The 20,691-nt window shown below is 39.5% G+C and overlaps 1 protein-coding gene across 3 annotated transcripts in view; it reads left to right on the top strand.

The window, feature by feature from the left end:
• Nucleotides 1-212: 212 nt before the first annotated feature.
• The window catches only part of LOC130281747 (uncharacterized), a 156,348-nt gene continuing 135,869 nt past the window's right edge, over nucleotides 213-20,691 (top strand). For all 3 annotated transcript variants that reach the window (XM_056529331.1, XM_056529330.1, XM_056529332.1), the window contains exons 1-10: nucleotides 213-269; nucleotides 1,695-1,762; nucleotides 2,052-2,108; nucleotides 4,445-4,501; nucleotides 4,623-4,676; nucleotides 5,277-5,342; nucleotides 9,639-9,686; nucleotides 14,209-14,253; nucleotides 16,753-16,800; nucleotides 20,442-20,486. In XM_056529331.1, the coding sequence (XP_056385306.1) occupies nucleotides 221-269; nucleotides 1,695-1,762; nucleotides 2,052-2,108; nucleotides 4,445-4,501; nucleotides 4,623-4,676; nucleotides 5,277-5,342; nucleotides 9,639-9,686; nucleotides 14,209-14,253; nucleotides 16,753-16,800; nucleotides 20,442-20,486 (537 nt within the window). In that variant the 5' untranslated portion in view covers nucleotides 213-220. The remainder of the gene's footprint in view (nucleotides 270-1,694; nucleotides 1,763-2,051; nucleotides 2,109-4,444; nucleotides 4,502-4,622; nucleotides 4,677-5,276; nucleotides 5,343-9,638; nucleotides 9,687-14,208; nucleotides 14,254-16,752; nucleotides 16,801-20,441; nucleotides 20,487-20,691) is intronic.

Below are 20,691 nucleotides of genomic sequence, written 5' to 3'. Positions count from 1 at the left end.
AAAACATGAAGATTTCTTAATATTTACATAGAATTCAGGATATAAAATGTTGGCAAATGTTCAATGTTTTCTTAATTACAACATGAAAGTTGCCGTTAACTTGGACACTTCCCAATGTGCGCAGAACCATTCTGTGTGTTTAGTGATGACGTCCATTATAGGGCTATAAAGGAGAACACCGACCGGTATCAATCAATCATTGGGCTCAACAATCTGCACAATGAAGATCATCATATTCTTGGTACTGGCCGGTCTCAGCCTCGCTCAGGGTATGTATATACAATATGATACATTGTAATATACTGGGGAGACATATACATTGTAATATACTGGGGAGACATATACATTGTAATATACTGGGGAGACATATACATTGTAATATACCGGGGAGACATATACATTGTAATATACTGGGGAGACATATACATTGTAATATACTGGGGAGACATATACATTGTAATATACTGGGGAGACATATACATTGTAATATACTGGGGAGACATATACATTGTAATATACTGGGGAGACATATACATTGTAATATACCGGGGAGACATATACATTGTAATATACCGGGGAGACATATACATTGTAATATACCGGGGAGACATATACAGTGTAATATACCGGGGAGACATATACAGTGTAATATACCGGGGAGACATATACAGTGTAATATACCGGGGAGACATATACATTGTAATATACTGGGGAGACATATACATTGTAATATACTGGGGAGACATATACATTGTAATATACTGGGGAGACATATACATTGTAATATACTGGGGAAACATATACATTGTAATATACTGGGGAGACATATACATTGTAATATACTGGGGAGACATATACATTGTAATATACCGGGGAGACATATACATTGTAATATACTGGGGAGACATATACATTGTAATATACTGGGGAGACATATACATTGTAATATACTGGGGAGACATATACATTGTAATATACCGGGGAGACATATACATTGTAATATACCGGGGAGACATATACATTGTAATATACCGGGGAGACATATACATTGTAATATACCGGGGAGACATATACATTGTAATATACTGGGGAGACATATACATTGTAATATACCGGGAAGAAATATACATTGTAATATACCGGGGAGAAATATACATTGTAATATACTGGGGAGACATATACATTGTAATATACTGGGGAGACATATACATTGTAATATACTGGGAGACATATACATTGTAATATACTGGGGAGACATATACATTGTAATATACCGGGGAGACATATACATTGTAATATACTGGGGAGACATATACATTGTAATATACTGGGGAGACATATACATTGTAATATACTGGGAGACATATACATTGTAATATACTGGGGAGACATATACATTGTAATATACCGGGGAGACATATACATTGTAATATACCGGGGAGACATATACATTGTAATATACCGGGGAGACATATACATTGTAATATACCGGGGAGACATATACATTGTAATATACTGGGGAGACATATACATTGTAATATACCGGGGAGAAATATACATTGTAATATACCGGGGAGAAATATACATTGTAATATACTGGGGAGACATATACATTGTAATATTCTGGGGAGACATATAGATTTTACATATATGAATATACAGCTGACTCGTCGCTTTTGTTCTTTTCTATGTAGAAGATCTTAATTGTCCAGAACCACCAATTCCTAAAGATAAAAAAGAGTGCACGCTCCAAGCTTTAAAGGTAAGATCCTTGATATACAATGTATCAGTGATTTCTGTCGGACATTTCTCTCCAGTAATAAATAGGAATGTGTTTGTAGTGAAGCAGAATGAAGATCTGTGACATAGCAGATCCGTACTGATCACTATAGTAATGCTGAGGATTATTACATTATCTCGGGGGCCACAATGTAAAGTTCCTGTATAATGTTATATGTTACACATGAATATGTCCATCAGATCTGTTATATATTTATGGACATTATTATCTCTACATTGTCTCATCATATGATTTTTTTTTTTTTTACTAGGGATTTTCTAATTTCTCAAAATCATTTAAAACATTTATTTGCGAATACAAGGGAACGGTAAGTATCTCATATTGTGTCTATAATGACAATAAGGAAATGTAATCCTATAGTTTGTAATTTAGAAACAAATGGTAGAAAGTTCTGTTCCCATTGGGGGATATTTCTCAATGTTGGTGTGAGGAGGTATAGATTTTACCCCTTTTTGCTTGGTCTAGTTTTTATACTGTTTCTCAAAATTTACCAAAAAGATGCACGGGACTTGATAAATTCAGCTCAATTGTAGAAACCATTGGGCTGCAGAGATTGGTTTAAGCTTTGTGCTCCGGAATCTGACACATTTCTTCATGTCCTATTAGAGGGTTTAGGTTTGTGCAAAAAAAAAAAAAAAAACACTTCTAAATAAAATTTGTGCAAATAATAAATACGATTCAACTGCTAATGGGGTGTACGGTGCACCAAAAAGTAGACAACTTTGAAAGATGTTTTACTGAAGGTTGTACAAAAAAATTGGGCAAATAATGCAATAACACAAAATTTGTAAGGACATTGAAGGACATTTATCAATGTTTGCTTATGTAGTCTTTTTATATATATTTTTTTTCCTTACTTATTTTTTGCTTATATGTGACTTATTTGTGAACTGGTTTCAGCCTGTTGATAATTTTCTTTCATGTAAGCAATTTTTCCTTTTTTACTTTGGTAGTAGCTTTTTCTGCTCCATGTCTGAGCTGGAGTAAATTTAGTAAATTTGTAACCATGTTGGGACTGTTTTGCGCAGTTGCGATTGTCGCAGTTGATAAATACCCGACTAAAGCAAATCCATTTTGAAAAATTTACTATGTAAGCAAGTTTGAATTTTCTTGCTTTTCTTGTTCTTCATGCAAATTATCGCACGAAAACACACGTAGTCGCAGTTGCGACAATTTTGCGACAATTATAGTATAGAAAACCTGACTAAACCCGTTGATAAATGTCCATCATTTAGAACATTAAAGCGGTGTAAAGCCAATAATAAGTGTCCTCCATTGTTCTCAGAGTCATGGGGGGTTTCCACATTGGTAATCAGAGCCCCAGGGGGTTTCCTCATTAGAATCAGAGCCCCAGGGGGTTTCCTCATTAGAATCAGAGCCCCGAGGGGTTTCCTCATTAGAATCAGAGCCCCGAGGGGTTTCCTCATTGGAATCAGACCCGAGGGGTTTCCTCATTGGAATCAGAGTCTCGAGGGGTTTCCTCAATAGAATCAGAGCCCTGAGGGGTTTCCTCATTGGAATCAAAGCCCTGAGGGGTTTCCTCAATAGAATCAGAGCCCTGAGGGGTTTCCTCATTAGAATCAGAGTCCTGAGGGGTTTCCTCATTGGAATCTGAGCCCTGAGGATTTTCCTCATTGGAATCAGAGCCCCGAGGGGTTTTCTCTTTGGAGTCAGAGCCCTGAGGGGTTTCCTCATCCTCTCTGGTATTTCTGACCCCAGTAATAATACAGTCTGCAGCGCTATTCATGTTGTCAGAAATACCAGAACCCCAAAGATTTCCCATATCTGTAGACTGACCCAACATGGCTGTTATACCTCTGTGATCTGGTGTGAACAAGGTCTAATAAAAGCCCCATAATCCTCCTGTTCCTATATTGTCCTTAGCACAGGGACCTCCTCTTCTCCTGATCAGTAGATGAATGAGAGAAGAAAGTGCGGGGGGTGAAGGTCCTGTATTCCTGCTGTCAGTCATCTATACATTTCTCCTATAGAGAATGCTGGAAATACTAATGTTCACTCTATATGTAACTCTTATATAACTGGGGAAATAAACCTCAAATTCTCATCTCTACAATTCTGAGTCCTGATACGTCAAGAATGAATTATAACTTTTCATGTCTCTACATCCAGAATGAGAGAATATATAACATAACCCCGATTATTATCACCGATATTATGTAACAGAGGAGACATGATAGAACTGAGAAGGACACATAACGGGGTCCTCTGGTTTATATACAAATTATTGTAAATGTATAATATTTATATATGATTGCACTATTCTGAAGACCTCTGCTTGCTGTCAGTGAATGTAGCATTTATTGTTTCTATCCAGAGGCTGAACACTTGTCCTGATCCTGCGCTGCCCCCTCAGGTAGAAGCCGGTATCTCAGTCTGAGCAGGGATCAGGTTTCCATATGCAGCTCACAGAACAATGTATAGTCCCGTATGTAGACAGACACGGACGCTCATACTGCGCCGTCCTCCAGACCTCAGCTCTGACACAGAGAACATCACAAAGATGGACAATTCTCTAGACTGACAGTAATAACCCCGCCCCCTACTCGCAGCAGCCTGATCACCGCTGATCACCTGATCTCACATACATTGTATTTTATTACTCTTTCTATTCTTATTCCACAGTTTGATGCCAATAAGGAAAATCATGCGAAAGCTGCCAGAGACTTGATAAGGGCCATGGTAAGAAATGTAACATTCTTCTGTGTAGTGTCAGGTGCGGGGTCCTCCCCTAATGACAATACTGATTAATATGAATAACGCCCTATAATAAAAGAGGTTTCTTCTTCTAATCCTTTCTTAGGCTTGTTCCGGTTGTGGTGCTGATGATTGGATTAGTCAAAGTGGCACAACATTTGTAAGTAAAATATAACTGTTCATATGAATAGATAAAGCAGGCGGCCATATTGCTATTAATGTGCACATATCTTCCAAAATAAAGGAATAGAAGCACAGAAAATGCGGGGATTCTGTCTCCCAAACACTACTGTGTTAATGAGTCAAGATGCCAAATGGATACATAGGATTCTTTTGTTTAATTCGTACGTAAAGGGTACAACTGGACTACGCGTTTCGGTGTGTTCTTACGCCTTCCTCAGGTCAAGGACAATAATTTTGCGGCAAAACTATTGTTGTGGACCTGAGGAAGGCGTGAGAACATGCTGAAATGTGTTGTCCAGTTGTACACTTTATGTACAAATGAAACAAAAGAATCCTGTGTATCCATTTGGCATCTTGACTCATTTACACAGTAGTGTTTGGGAGACAGAATCCCCGCATTTTCTGTGCTTCTATTCCTTTATTGTAAAAGATTATTCTGAAATTCTGTATTTTATCTTTTCCTCAGTCGTGAAGGTTTTTATGGGTCAGAATGTGAAAATAATCATCAAAAATCTTGTTTATTTGTTTATTTTATTTTGTTCTGTGTAAAATATTTAGAATTTTCTATCCACTACAGGAGGAGATATACAAAGATACCGGAAGATTCGGAACAGAAATACTGACCATCGTAAATAAGATTGCGGTAAGTTTTCTGAGTGGTTTTTATTACTTTATTTAGGTTTCCACACAAGTTTTTATTTGGAAGACTTTGGAAGAGATAACAAAGATAGAATAGCAAACAATACGATATTGAACATCAGTACAATTGTACTTTTTGAGATATTTAAAGGGGTACACCGCTGCCCCAGAGTTCAGAACATTATGTTCCGGATGCTTGGAGCAGGCGGTGGGGGTTATGACTTCACTACCATGACCCTAGTGACATCACGTCATGCCCCCCCAATGCAAGTCTATGGGAGGGCGTGTCAGTTGCCACACCCCCTCCCATAGACTTGCATTGAGAGGGCGTGGTGTGACATCATGAGGGGTTTGACAGTGACTTCACGACCCCCACTGCCCACTCCAAGCGTTCTAAACGAATGTAGGCTTCTGCACTGAGATCCAGAGGTGGGACCCCCGTGATCAGACAGCTCATCCCATATGCTTTGGATAGAGGATTTGATGTATAGGGATGGAGTACCCCTTTAAAGTGAATCTGACAGCCGATTCACCAAATACACAAGGTTATAGTACGGGGGAATCCGATTACATGGAGGTATCACTTACCTGGATCCGCAGTCCTGATTTATAGCTACCCATTGTATAAGCTTCCATTGCTAATGGTTCCTCACAACTCTTCTGAGCATGCTCAGAAGTAATAACTGATAAAAAAACAATTGCAAACGGAGACATTAAAGGCTCATTAATTTTTGTTACCCATAGACTTCAGTGTTAAATTTATAATTTCCGTTTCTATTCCGTTATTTTTGATGGGAAAAAATACTGCATGCAACGTCTTTTTTTTTATCATAAAAAATAATGGATTAGGAGCCAAAACAGGTGCAAATGACTTGCAAAGGACTGTAAAAAATAAAAATCCCATTGACATCAGTGAACATGTCAAGAACGGATTTAAAGGGGTACTCCTCTGCTTAGCGTTTGGAACAAACTGTTCCGAATGCTGGAGCCGGCGCCAGGAGCTCATGATGTCGAAGCTCCGCCCCTCATGACGTTACACCCCATCCCCTCAATGCAAGTGTATGGGAGGGGGCGTGACAGCTGTCACGCCCCCTCCCATAGACTTGCATTGAGGGGGCGGGATGTGACATCATAAGGGGCAGGGCTATGCCGTCACAAGCTCCCGATGCCAGCTCCAGCATTCGGAACAGTTTGTTCCAAGCGCTGAGCAGTGGAGTACCCCTTTAATAACGGGTAGGAGAATATGGGTTCAGACGTTAAAGGGGTACTCCTGTGTAAAACTTTTTTTTGTAAATCAACTGTTACCAGAAAGTTAAACAGATTTGTAAATTACTTCTATTAAAAAATCTTAATCCTTCCAATTCATTTAATGGGCTGTTTACTACAGAGGAAATGCTTTTCTTTTTGGATTTCTCTGATGTCACGAGCACAGTGCTCTCTGCTGACCTCTGCTGTCCATTTTAGGAACTGTCCAGAGCAGTATATGTTTGCTATGGGGATTTTCTCCTGCTCTGGACAGTTCCTAAAATGGACAGCAGAGGTCAGAAGAGAGCACTGTGGTCGTGACATCAGAGAAATCCAAAAAGAAAAGCATTTCTTCTGTTGTATATATAGCCCCTAAAAAGTACTGGAAGGATTGAGATTTTTTCATAGAAGTAATGTACAAATCTGTTTAACGTTCTGGCACCAGTTGACTTAAAAAAAAGTTTTCCACAGGAGTACCCCTTTAATGTGAACAAGCCCTAAGAAGAATCTCCAGTGGTGTCATCTGTGCTGCTCTAATTGCCACTAATTTTAATTTGTATTGACATCAATAATTTCACCACATAATCTATGACAACCCCCCCTCCCCCCCATTTTTGGGGAAAATGGAAAAAAAAAAAAACACCTTATTGTAACTTTTGGGAGCCTCCGATTCTACGCAGTTCACTTTTTGGTTAAAATGACACCTTATCTTTAAGAATGTTTAAAAATGTCCTCTTACGACCCCTATAATTTTTAAATTTTTAAATTTTTTCGTATAGGGGAATGTAAGAGGGCTCATTCTTTGTGCAGTCATCATTAGTTTTTATCACTATAATTTTTGTTTTGATGGGACTTTTTGATCACGTTTTATACATTTTTTTAGGGTATACAAAGTGACCAAAAATAAGCAATCCTGGACTTTGGAATTTTTTTTACGTGTACACCATTGACCGTGTGGTTTAATTAATTTTATATTTTTATAGTTCAGACATTTGCTCACATGGTGATTCGACATATGTTTATATATATTTTCTTTACGTATTTGTTTTCTTTAACACCTTAAGGATGCAGGGCGTACCTGTATGCCCTGTCCTGGCTCCACCGCAATGATGCAGGGTCACAAGCTGACCCTGCATCATAGCGGGGTGGTCTCAGTGGCTATCAATGGGCGGGACCCTGTCTAATGCCGGACATCATCGATCGCAGTGATGCCCGGCATTAACCCTTTTCAACTTTAATCACCGCGTCTAAAATAAAAAAAAATAAAAAAAAAAGCATTCCAGGCAGCTCAGTCGGACTGATTGGCATCACCATGGTGAAACCGCGGTATCCTGATCTGCTTAGAGGACGGCGGGAGAGCCCTTACCTGCCTCCTCACTGTCAGATCTCTTCTGCGATGCTCCAGCCGGACTCAGCAGGCTGGAGCAATTGAGTGCAGACGACACTGATCAATGCTATGCTATGGCATAGCATTGAACAGTGTATGCAATCAGAAGATTGCTTGTAATAAACCCCTGTGGGGACAAAAAAAAATGGTGTAGAAAAAATTTGAATTAACCCCTTCCATACTAAAAGTTTTAACACAACCTTTTTCCAAATTCCAAATAAAAAATATGTAAATATAATAAAAATAAACATATGTGGATCATCGCATGTGTAAATGTCCTATCTATAAAAGTCCCATCAAAACAAATATGGTACCGATAAAAACTGCAGACCATGGCACAAAAAATGAGCCCTCATACCGCCCCTTATACAGAAAAAAAAAAAGTTATAGGGATCAGAAGATGACAATTTTAAACATACTAATTTTGGTGCATGTAGTTATGACTTTTTTTTTTGAATTGTAAAATAAAATAAAACCTACATGAATTGTGTATCCTTGTAACCATATGGACCTACAGAATAAATATAAGGTGTCCTTTTTACCTAAAAGTGCACTGGGTGGAAACGGAAGAGACTAAAAAAATAAAAATGTTTTCAATTTTGTCAAAATTTTATTAGGGAAGGGGTTAAAGGCCCCTTAGGGAACTATTATATGCAATATTTGGATTGCATACACGCAACAATGCTATGCCATAGAGAAGCATTGATCCGTGTTATCGGTGCTCTGCTGCTCCAGCATGCCATGGCTGACTAGAGTTTTTTGCTTTTACATTTTAGACACCACAATCTACTTTGATTGTGGCATCTAAGTGGTTAATGTTGATATCACCGCCATCAGTGATGTCCTGCACTAGCCACAGGTCAACTCCTAAACACGCATCATAGAAGGGGAGCAACACAAGGGCATACAGGTACGCCCTGCGTCCTTAAAGGGGTAATCCGCCCCTAGACATCTTATCCCCTATCTAAGGTATAGGGGATAAGTTATCTGATCACGGGGTTCGCGCCGCTGGGGACCCCCGCTATCTCTCCTGCAGCACCCCCGTTCATGAGCTGCACTGAGCAAAGATTGCTCCGTGGCTGATAACGGGCGATACAGGGGGCGGGGTATCAGGACATCATGGCTCCGCGCCCTCGTAACATCATGCCCTGCCCCCTCAATGCAAGTCTATGGGAGGGGGCATGAAGGCAAGGGTATATACATTTAGGCTCTGTGTCATTGAGGATTTAAAGGAATTCTCTCATCTGCCTTTTTCAGTTAATGCAAAAACCGAGCATCCTTACTCATGCTGTTTCAGTAGGGAGGGCTCTTGCTTTATGATTAACACTTCAGACACACTGGCTGTGTCCAAGTTACTAGCCATTTCCATTACTCACTGACACAGTACAACTTGCACACAAGCAGCAGAGACTAGTCTCAATCATCAGTGATTATGTTTACACAAAGATAAGGATCCCAGCAGATAAGATGGAAATATCCCTTCATTAAATGACTGACGAGTACAAAGAAGAGATGACCTTGCCCCTGAGGGATTAGACCCTGCCCCTTCGGGATTTCAAGCAAGGCCAATTGTAGTTCTTTTAGGCCATCTTTATTGTACTGACAGCTGTCACATATGTTCTTTATGCAAAAAACCTATATATAATTTTTTGTTTTCTGTTATTCCAGGACGTACTAGGACTGACTGAAGCTTTGACGAAGTTAATATGCGATCTCGTAAGGACACAATTATGTATTATGTTTGGTGTTTGTTGACTATGTAAAAAGAATAGGTGAATACTTTATTACCTTAGGAAAGACGCTAGAAATCATCTATAATACCCATTGTACTTTTGGTCAGTAAAATATAGCACAACAATAGAGATGCGGGAGCCGAAACCGTAGAACCCAGTTTCTCGCAGAACTTGGCATGAATGATGTTTGGCAAACATTAAAATTTTGCCAGGTTTGCTTGGCGCGAGCCTTGCCACATCACTATCATGGGAGAAGGATTGAGGAACATATGACTTTTTGGTGCCATTTCAGTGTAAGATAAGTAGGAACATTACATTGAGATAATGTCAGGATAGCCGAGAAGGGGCACAGTCCGATGGTGATGTAAAGGGGCACAGTCGGGGGGGGGGGGTGATGTACAGGTGCATAGCTGGGTGGAGATGTACAGGGCACAGTCTGGTGGTGATGTACAGGGCATAGTCAGGTGGTGGTGTACAGGGGCACAGTTGGGTGGTGATATACAGGGGCACAGTCAGGTGGTGGTGGTGTACAGGGGTACAGTCAGGTGGTGGTGATGTACAGGGCACAGTCGGGTGGTAGTGTACAGGGGCACAGTTGGGTGGTGATATACAGGGGCACAGTCAGGTGGTGGTGGTGTACAGGGGCACAGTCGAGTGGTGGTGATGTACAGGGGCACTCTCGGGTGGGGTGGGTGATGTACAGGGGCACAGTCGGGTGGTGGTGATGTACAGGGGCACTGTCGGGTGGTGGTGGTGATGTACAGGGGCACAGTCGGGTGGTGGTGATGTACAGGGCACAGTCGGGTGGTGATGTACAGGGGCACAGTCGAGTGGTGATGTACAGGTGCACAGTCGGGTGGTGGTGATGTACAGGGGCACAGTCGGGTGGTGGTGATGTACAGGGCACAGTCAGGTGGTGGTGTACAGGGGCACAGTTGGGTGGTGATATACAGGGGCACAGTCGGGTGGTGGTGATGTACAGGGGCACAGTTGGGTGGTGATATACAGGGTGGTGGTGTACCTGTCACTTTACAGTATCCTGCCGTGGGGAAATTCTTTACTATGTTACCAGATGCAGGAAACCAGGCACAGTGCCATATCTGAAGAGAGAAAGTGAGGCACAGACACTCCCACTTGTAATAAGAATATTCTGTGATATGTGTCATGTGTTATAATAAGAATATTCTGTGATATGTGTCATGTGTTATAATAAGAATATTCTGTGATATGTGTCATGTGTTATAATAAGAATATTCTGTGATAATATGTGTCATGTGTTATAATAAGAATATTCTGTGATATGTGTCATGTGTTATAATAAGAATATTCTCTGATAATACGTGTCCATGTGTTATAATAAGAATATTCTGTGATAATATGTGTCCATGTGTTATAATAAGAATATTCTGTGATAATATATGTCATGTGTTATAATAAGAATATTCTGTGATAATATGTGTCATGTGTTATAATAAGAATATTCTGTGATAATATGTGTCATGTGTTATAATAAGAATATTCTGTGATAATATGTGTCATGTGTTATAATAAGAATATTCTGTGATAATATGTGTCATGTGTTATAATAAGAATATTCTGTGATAATATGTGTCATGTGTTATAATAAGAATATTCTGTGATAATATGTGTCATGTGTTATAATAAGAATATTCTGTGATAATATGTGTCATGTGTTATAATAAGAATATTCTGTGATAATATGTGTCATGTGTTATAATAAGAATATTCTGTGATATGTGTCATGTGTTATAATAAGAATATTCTGTGATAATGTGTCATGTGTTATAATAAGAATATTCTCTGATAATATGTGTCATGTGTTATAATAAGAATATTCTGTGATAATATGTGTCATGTGTTATAATAAGAATATTCTGTGATAATATGTGTCATGTGTTATAATAAGAATATTCTGTGATAATATGTGTCATGTGTTATAATAAGAATATTCTGTGATAATATGTGTCATGTGTTATAATAAGAATATTCTGTGATAATATGTGTCATGTGTTATAATAAGAATATTCTGTGATAATATATGTCATGTGTTATAATAAGAATATTCTCTGATAATATGTGTCATGTGTTATAATAAGAATATTCTCTGATAATATGTGTCATGTGTTATAATAAGAATATTCTGTGATAATACGTGTCCATGTGTTATAATAAGAATATTCTGTGATAATATGTGTCATGTGTTATAATAATAATATTCTGTGATAATATGTGTCATGTGTTATAATAAGAATATTCTGTGATAATATGTGTCCATGTGTTATAATAATAATATTCTGTGATAATATGTGTCATGTGTTATAATAAGAATATTCTGTGATAATATGTGTCATGTGTTATAATAAGAATATTCTGTGATAATATGTGTCATGTGTTATAATAAGAATATTCTGTGATAATATGTGTCCATGTGTTATAATAAGAATATTCTGTGATAATATGTGTCATGTGTTATAATAAGAATATTCTGTGATAATGTGTCCATGTGTTATAATAAGAATATTCTGTGATAATATGTGTCATGTGTTATAATAAGAATATTCTGTGATAATATGTGTCATGTGTTATAATAATAATATTCTGTGATAATATGTGTCATGTGTTATAATAAGAATATTCTGTGATAATATGTGTCATGTGTTATAATAAGAATATTCTGTGATAATATGTGTCATGTGTTATAATAATAATATTCTGTGATAATATGTGTCATGTGTTATAATAAGAATATTCTGTGATATGTGTCATGTGTTATAATAAGAATATTCTGTGATAATATGTGTCATGTGTTATAATAATAATATTCTCTGATAATATGTGTCATGTGTTATAATAAGAATATTCTGTGATAATATGTGTCATGTGTTATAATAAGAATATTCTCTGATAATACGTGTCCATGTGTTATAATAAGAATATTCTGTGATAATATGTGTCATGTGTTATAATAATAATATTCTCTGATAATGTATCATGTGTTATAATAAGAATATTCTGTGATAATATGTGTCATGTGTTATAATAAGAATATTCTGTGATAATGTGTCATGTGTTATAATAAGAATATTCTGTGATAATATGTGTCATGTGTTATAATAAGAATATTCTGTGATAATATGTGTCATGTGTTATAATAAGAATATTCTGTGATAATATGTGTCATGTGTTATAATAAGAATATTCTGTGATAATATGTGTCATGTGTTATAATAAGAATATTCTGTGATAATATGTGTCATGTGTTATAATAAGAATATTCTGTGATATGTGTCATGTGTTATAATAAGAATATTCTGTGATAATGTGTCATGTGTTATAATAAGAATATTCTCTGATAATATGTGTCATGTGTTATAATAAGAATATTCTGTGATAATATGTGTCATGTGTTATAATAAGAATATTCTGTGATAATATGTGTCATGTGTTATAATAAGAATATTCTGTGATAATATGTGTCATGTGTTATAATAAGAATATTCTGTGATAATGTGTCATGTGTTATAATAAGAATATTCTGTGATAATATGTGTCCATGTGTTATAATAAGAATATTCTGTGATAATATGTGTCATGTGTTATAATAAGAATATTCTGTGATAATATGTGTCATGTGTTATAATAAGAATATTCTGTGATAATATATGTCATGTGTTATAATAAGAATATTCTCTGATAATATGTGTCATGTGTTATAATAAGAATATTCTCTGATAATATGTGTCATGTGTTATAATAAGAATATTCTGTGATAATACGTGTCCATGTGTTATAATAAGAATATTCTGTGATAATATGTGTCATGTGTTATAATAATAATATTCTGTGATAATATGTGTCATGTGTTATAATAAGAATATTCTGTGATAATATGTGTCCATGTGTTATAATAATAATATTCTGTGATAATATGTGTCATGTGTTATAATAAGAATATTCTGTGATAATATGTGTCATGTGTTATAATAAGAATATTCTGTGATAATGTGTCATGTGTTATAATAAGAATATTCTGTGATAATATGTGTCATGTGTTATAATAAGAATATTCTGTGATAATATGTGTCATGTGTTATAATAATAATATTCTGTGATAATATGTGTCATGTGTTATAATAAGAATATTCTGTGATAATATGTGTCATGTGTTATAATAAGAATATTCTGTGATAATATGTGTCATGTGTTATAATAAGAATATTCTCTGATAATACGTGTCCATGTGTTATAATAAGAATATTCTGTGATAATATGTGTCATGTGTTATAATAATAATATTCTCTGATAATGTATCATGTGTTATAATAAGAATATTCTGTGATAATATGTGTCATGTGTTATAATAAGAATATTCTGTGATAATGTGTCATGTGTTATAATAAGAATATTCTGTGATAATATGTGCCCATTTGTTATAATAATAAGAGATCTGTAGATGCTGAATTACGGATTCTTTTCTTTCACAGGCTGGAGACGCCTTGGCATCAGAATGTTTAGAAAAGATCCTTATGGTATAAGCATTATATATCTATATATTAGATACATACAGTACATGCTTCAAAAGTTTCATTCACTGTATAAATAGATAATATAAAATGGAGATTCCAGAAGGTCTCTGTATATTACTCTGTATATCAGGTTCATGTAATATAAAGTATCCTGAGATCTATGTAGTGAGTTTCCCAGCTTTTTACAAAAATGGGATCTGGTGTCGCTCTAACAGGAGAGGTATATAATGTCTATGGTGACACTCTATCAGGAGAAGTATATGCTGTCTATGTCTATAATGATGCTCCATAGGGAGAGGTACATGCTGTCTATGGTGACGCTCTATCAGGAGAGGTATATGCTGTCTATGTCTATAATGATGCTCTATCAGGAGACGTATATGCTGTCTATGTCTATAGTGTTGCTCTATCAGGAGAGGTATATGCTGTCTATGTCTATGATGATGCTCTATAGGGAGAGGTATATTCTGTCTATGGTGACACTCTATCAGGAGAGGTATATGCTGCCTATGTCTATGAAGTTTCTCTATCAGGAGAGGTATATGTCTATATTTATGCTCTATGCGGTCTATGTCTATGATGATGCTCTATCAGGAGAGGTATATGCTTTCTATGGTGACACTCTATCATTAGAGGTAAATGCTGTCTATGATGATGCTATATAAGGAGAGGTATATGCTGTCTATGGTGACGCTCTATCAGGAGAGGTATATGCTGTCTATGTTGATGCTCTATCAGGATAGGTATATGCTGTCTATGTCTATGGTGATGCTCTATCAGGAGAGGTATATGCTGTCTATGGTGACGCTCTATCAGGAGAGGTATATGCTGTCTATGTTGATGCTCTATCAGGAGAGGTATATGCTGTCTATGTCTATGGTGATGCTCTATCAGGAGAGGTATATGCTGTATATGTCTATGGTGATGTTCTATCAGGAGAGGTATATGCTGTCTATGTCTATAATGACGCTCTATCAGATGAAGCATATGCTGTCTTTGTCTGGCTTTGTATAGCTTGGAAGAAAGACGAGATTGCGGGGATATGATAGAAACTTTTAAATACATAAAGGGAATCAACACGATAAAGGAGGAGAGCATATTTAAAAAAAGAAAAACTATCACATAGGGACATTGTTTTAAATTAGAGGGGCAAAGGTTTAAAAGTAATATCAGGAAGTATTTCTTTACTGAGAGAGTAGTGGATACATGGAATAACCTTCCCGCAGAAGTGGTAGCTGCAAATACCGCAAAGGAGTTTAAGCATGCATGGGTAGGCATAAGGCTATCCTTCATATAAGATAGGGCCAGGGACTATTGATAGGATTCAGATTATTGGGCAGGCTAGATGGGCCAAATTGTTCTTATCTGTCGACACATTCTATGTTCCTATGTCTATGGTGACACGGTTTCAAGAGAGGTATATGCTGTCTTTGTCTATGGTGACACTCTATTAGGAGAGGTAGATGCTGTCTATGTCTATGGTGACACTCTATCAGGAGAGGTATATGCTGTCTTTGTCTATGGTGATGCTCTATCAGGAGAAGTATAAGGTGTCTATGGTGACGCTCTATCAGGAGAGGTATATGCTGACTATGTCTATAGTGAGGCTCTATCAAGAGAGGCATATGCCCTCTTTGTCTATGGTGACATTCTATCCAGAGAGATATATGCTGTCTATGTCTATGATGATGCTCTATCAGGAGTGGTATATGCTGTCTATGTCTATAGTGATGCTCTATGAGAAGAGGTATATGCTGTCTATGTCTATGATGATGCTCTATCAGGAGAGGTATATGCTGTCTATGTCTATGGTGATGCTCTATGAGAAGAGGTATATGCTGTCTATGTCTATAGTGATGCTCTATCAGGAGAGGTATATGCTGTCTATGTCTATAGTGATGCTCTATCAGGAGAGGTATATGCTGTCTATGTCTATGATGATGCTCTAGCTGGAGTGGCATGTGATGTCTATGGTGACACTCCGTCAGGAGAGGTATATACTGTCTAAGTCTATGATGACACTCTATCAGGAGAGGTATATGCTGTCTAGGTCTATGTTGATGCTCTATCAGGAGAGGTATATGCTGTCTATGTCTATAGTGATGATCTATCAGGAGAGGTATATGCTGTCTATGTCCACGGTGAAGCTCTATCAGGAGAGGTATATGCTGTCTGTGTCCATGGTGATGATCAGGAGAGGCTTATCCTCTCTTTACCACATAAATATTACTGCTATACTATACCACATAATTATTACTGCTATACTGTATAAATATTACTATACCATTACTATGTCACATACATATTACTACTAAACTATACCTTATAAAAAATACTTCTATATTGTACAAATTTATTGTGGTACAATAGAGTATAAAAAATAAAACATGTGTAGACATGTAAATGAGACAGAAAAATAAATTTCCATCTGAAGTATTATCCGCCGGATATCCTTTGGGATTCTCATTTGTTTTCACTTGATTTTGTCTTCTTTTATTTTAGGAAGATACTGATAAGGCCCTTCATGGCCTAAATGACCTCTTCTGCAAGGTAAACATATAAAAGTGTTATTAAAAGTAAAATACAAATAAGTTATAAATAAATATATAGATAGATAGATAGATAGATAGATAGATAAACAATAGTAAGTTTTACTATTTTGACCTTTCGGCTGTGACGCTGTTACCCCCCACATCCCTTCAGGGGGGCAGCAACCTCAGAGGAGGGAAGTCGTTTCTCTGTCACAGTCAGTGCGGGGATCATACCAATAACTGGGTCACATACAGGAGATATTGCTCAGGATTTACTAAGATTGTCGGGTTTTGCCTACACGATCCATCAGGTTTACTAACAGTCTACTTGTTGGTTCGTGTATTTGATTGGTATTCTATGCATTCCGTTCCGCCATCTGTCCGTTAGGGCCCAGACATGACTGTGTTTGGTCCAACTAGGCCCAGACATGACTGTGCTCCTTCCGATGAGTCCCATACATGATCATGTTCTGTCTGGTTAGGCCTATACATTACCATGTTCTGTCCGGTGAGGCCCAGACATGACCGTGTTCTGTCCTGTGAGGCCAAGACATGACCGTGTTCTGTCCGATGAGGCCCAGACATGACCGTGTTCTGTCCGGTGAGGCTCATACATGACCGGGTTCTGTCCGGTGAGGCCCAGACATGACCGTGTTCTGTCCTGTGAGGCTCAGACATGACTGTGATCTGTCTTGTGATGCTCAGACATGACCGTGTTCTGTCCTGTGAGGCACAGACATGACCATGTTCTGTCCGGTGAGACCCAGAGATGACCGTGTTCTGTCCGGTGAGGCACAGACATGATCGTGTTCTCTCCAGTGAGGCCCGGACACGACCTTGTTATGTCTCACTTGGCACAGACATGACCGTGTTCTGTCCGGTAATGCTCAGACATTACTGCTGAGACTCGGACATGACCGTGTTCTGTCTGGTGAAGCCCAAACATGACCGTGTTCTGTCCGGTGAGGCTAAGACATGACTGTGTTCTGTCCGGTGAGGCCAAGACATGACCGTGTTCTGTCCGCTGAGGCCAAGACATGACTGTGTTCTGTCTGGTGAGGCCCATACATGACCATGTTCTGTCCGGTGAGGCCAAGACATGACCGTGTTGTGTCCTGTGAGGCCAAGACATGACCGTGTTCTGTCCGGTGAGGCCCAGACATAACCATGTTCTGTCCGCTGAGGTTCAGACATGACAGTGTTCTGTCCTTTGAGGCCAAGACATGATCATGTTCTGTCTGGTGAGGCCAGGACATGACCTTGTTCTGTCTGGTGAGGCCCAAATATGACCATGTTCTGTGCAGTGAGGCCAAGACATGACCGTGTTCTGTCCGGTGATACCAAGACATGACTGTGTTCTTTCTGGTGAGGCCCAGACATGACCGTGTTCTGTCCATTGAGGCCAAGAAATGAACGTGTTCTGTCCGGTGAGGCTCAGACATGACCGTGTTCGTTCCATTGAGGTCCAGACATGACCGTGTTCTGTCCATTGAGGCCAAGACATGAACGTGTTCTGTCCGGTGAGACTCAGACATGACAGTGTTCTGTCAGGTGATACCCAGACATGACTGTGTTCTTTCTCGTGAGGCCCAGACATGACCGTGTTCTGTCCAGTGAGGCCCATACATGACAGTGTTCTGTCCACTGAGGCCCAGACATGACCGTGTTCTGTCCAGTGAGGCCCAGACATGACCGTGTTCTGTCCATTGAGGTCCAGACATGACCGTGTTCTGTCCATTGAGGCCCAGACATGACCGTGTTCTGTCCAGTGAGGCCCATACATGACAGTGTTCTGTCCGGTGATACCAAGACATGACCGTGTTCTGTCCGGTGAGGCTCAGACATGACCGTGTTCTGTCCAGTGAGGCCCATACATGACAGTGTTCTGTCCGGTGATACCAAGACATGACCGTGTTCTGTCCGGTGAGGCTCAGACATGACCATGTTCTGTCCGGTGAGGCCAAGACATGACCGTGTTGTGTCCTGTGAGGCCAAGACATGACCTTGTTCTGTCTGGTGAGGCCCAAATATGACCATGTTCTGTGCAGTGAGGCCAAGACATGACCGTGTTCTGTCTGGTGATACCCAGACATGACTGTGTTCTTTCTGGTGAGGCCCAGACATGACCGTGTTCTGTCCATTGAGGCCAAGAAATGAACGTGTTCTGTCCGGTGAGGCTCAGACATGACCGTGTTCTGTCTGGTGAGGCCCAGACATGACCGTGTTCTGTCTGGTGAGGCCCAGACATGACCGTGTTCTGTCCGGTGAGGCCCATACATGACAGTGTTCTGTCCGGTGATACCCAGACATGACTGTGTTCTTTCTGGTGAGGCCCAGACATGACCGTGTTCTGTCCATTGAGGCCAAGACATGAACGTGTTCTGTCCGGTGAGGCTCAGACATGACAGTGTTCTGTCCGGTGAGGCTCAGACATGACCGTGTTCTGTCCGGTGAGGCTCAGACATGACAGTGTTCTGTCCGGTGATACCCAGACATGACTGTGTTCTGTCCGGTGAGGCCCAGACATGACCGTGTTCTGTCCGGTGATACCCAGACATGACTGTGTTCTTTCTGGTGAGGCTCAGACATGACCGTGTTCTGTCCATTGAGGCCCAGACATGACCGTGTTCTGTCCATTGAGGCCAAGACATGAACGTGTTCTGTCTGGTGAGACTCAGACATGACAGTGTTCTGTCAGGTGATACCCAGACATGACTGTGTTCTTTCTCGTGAGGCCCAGACATGACCGTGTTCTGTCCAGTGAGGCCCATACATGACAGTGTTCTGTCCGGTGATACCAAGACATGACCGTGTTCTGTCCGGTGAGGCTCAGACATGACCGTGTACTGTCCGGTGAGGCTCAGACATGACCGTGTTCTGTCCGGTGAGGCCCAGACATGACCGTGTTCTGTCCGGTGATACCCAGACATGACTGTGTTCTTTCTGGTGAGGCCCAGACATGACAGTGTTCTGTCCATTGAGGCCAAGACATGAACGTGTTCTGTCCGGTGAGGCTCAGACATGACCGTGTTCTGTCCAGTGAGGCCCTTAGATGACAGTGTTCTGTCCGGTGATACCCAGACATGACTGTGTTCTTTCTGGTGAGGCCCATACATGACCGTGTTCTGTCCATTGAGGCCAAGACATGACCGTGTTCTGTCCGGTGAGGCCCAGACATAACCATGTTCTGTCCGCTGAGGTTCAGACATGACCGTGTTCTGTCCTTTGAGGCCAAGACATGATCATGTTCTGTCTGGTGAGGCCAGGACATGACCTTGTTCTGTCTGGTGAGGCCCAAACATGACCATGTTCTGTCCAGTGAGGCCAAGACATGACCGTGTTCTGTCCGGTGATACCCAGACATGACCGTGTTCTGTCCGGTGAGGCTCAGACATGACTGTGTTCTGTCCGGTGAGGCTCAGACATGACTGTGTTCTGTCCGGTGAGGCCCAGACATGACTTTGTTCTGTCTGGTGAGGCCCAGACATGACCGTGTTCTGTCCGGTGAGGCCCTGGTAGATAAAGATTGAGTAGCCCCGCTATAGTAACTCTTTGTAGATGATCACAAAGCTTCAGACCCAGAATCTATGAATATCTCTGCTTTAGAAGCTGTTAACTCACCGCTCATCTCCTTCTTATCATCTCTTCATTACTTTCTAGAACGACCTAAATAAATTAACTGCAGAACAGATCATAGATCTCTTGGTAAGTCTGAAAAGTTCTATTTTATTTACATTTTATTTACTCTTACATATCTCTAAAGTCATATTCTATTTTTTGCAACTTCTTTAAACTAAAAAAGACTCTGTCCCAGTGACCTAATATAAGGAATTGTTAAGTGATCAGACGCCGTGTGAAGGATCAGCCACTGACATTACAGAATTATCATCAGGTTTTTGGAAGATCAGAG

The sequence above is a fragment of the Hyla sarda genome, chromosome 7, assembly GCF_029499605.1.
Source record: "Hyla sarda isolate aHylSar1 chromosome 7, aHylSar1.hap1, whole genome shotgun sequence".
Taxonomy (NCBI): domain Eukaryota; kingdom Metazoa; phylum Chordata; class Amphibia; order Anura; family Hylidae; genus Hyla; species Hyla sarda.
Note: the sequence above shows the minus strand (reverse complement) of the source record. Positions and strands in the feature narration are given on the sequence as shown.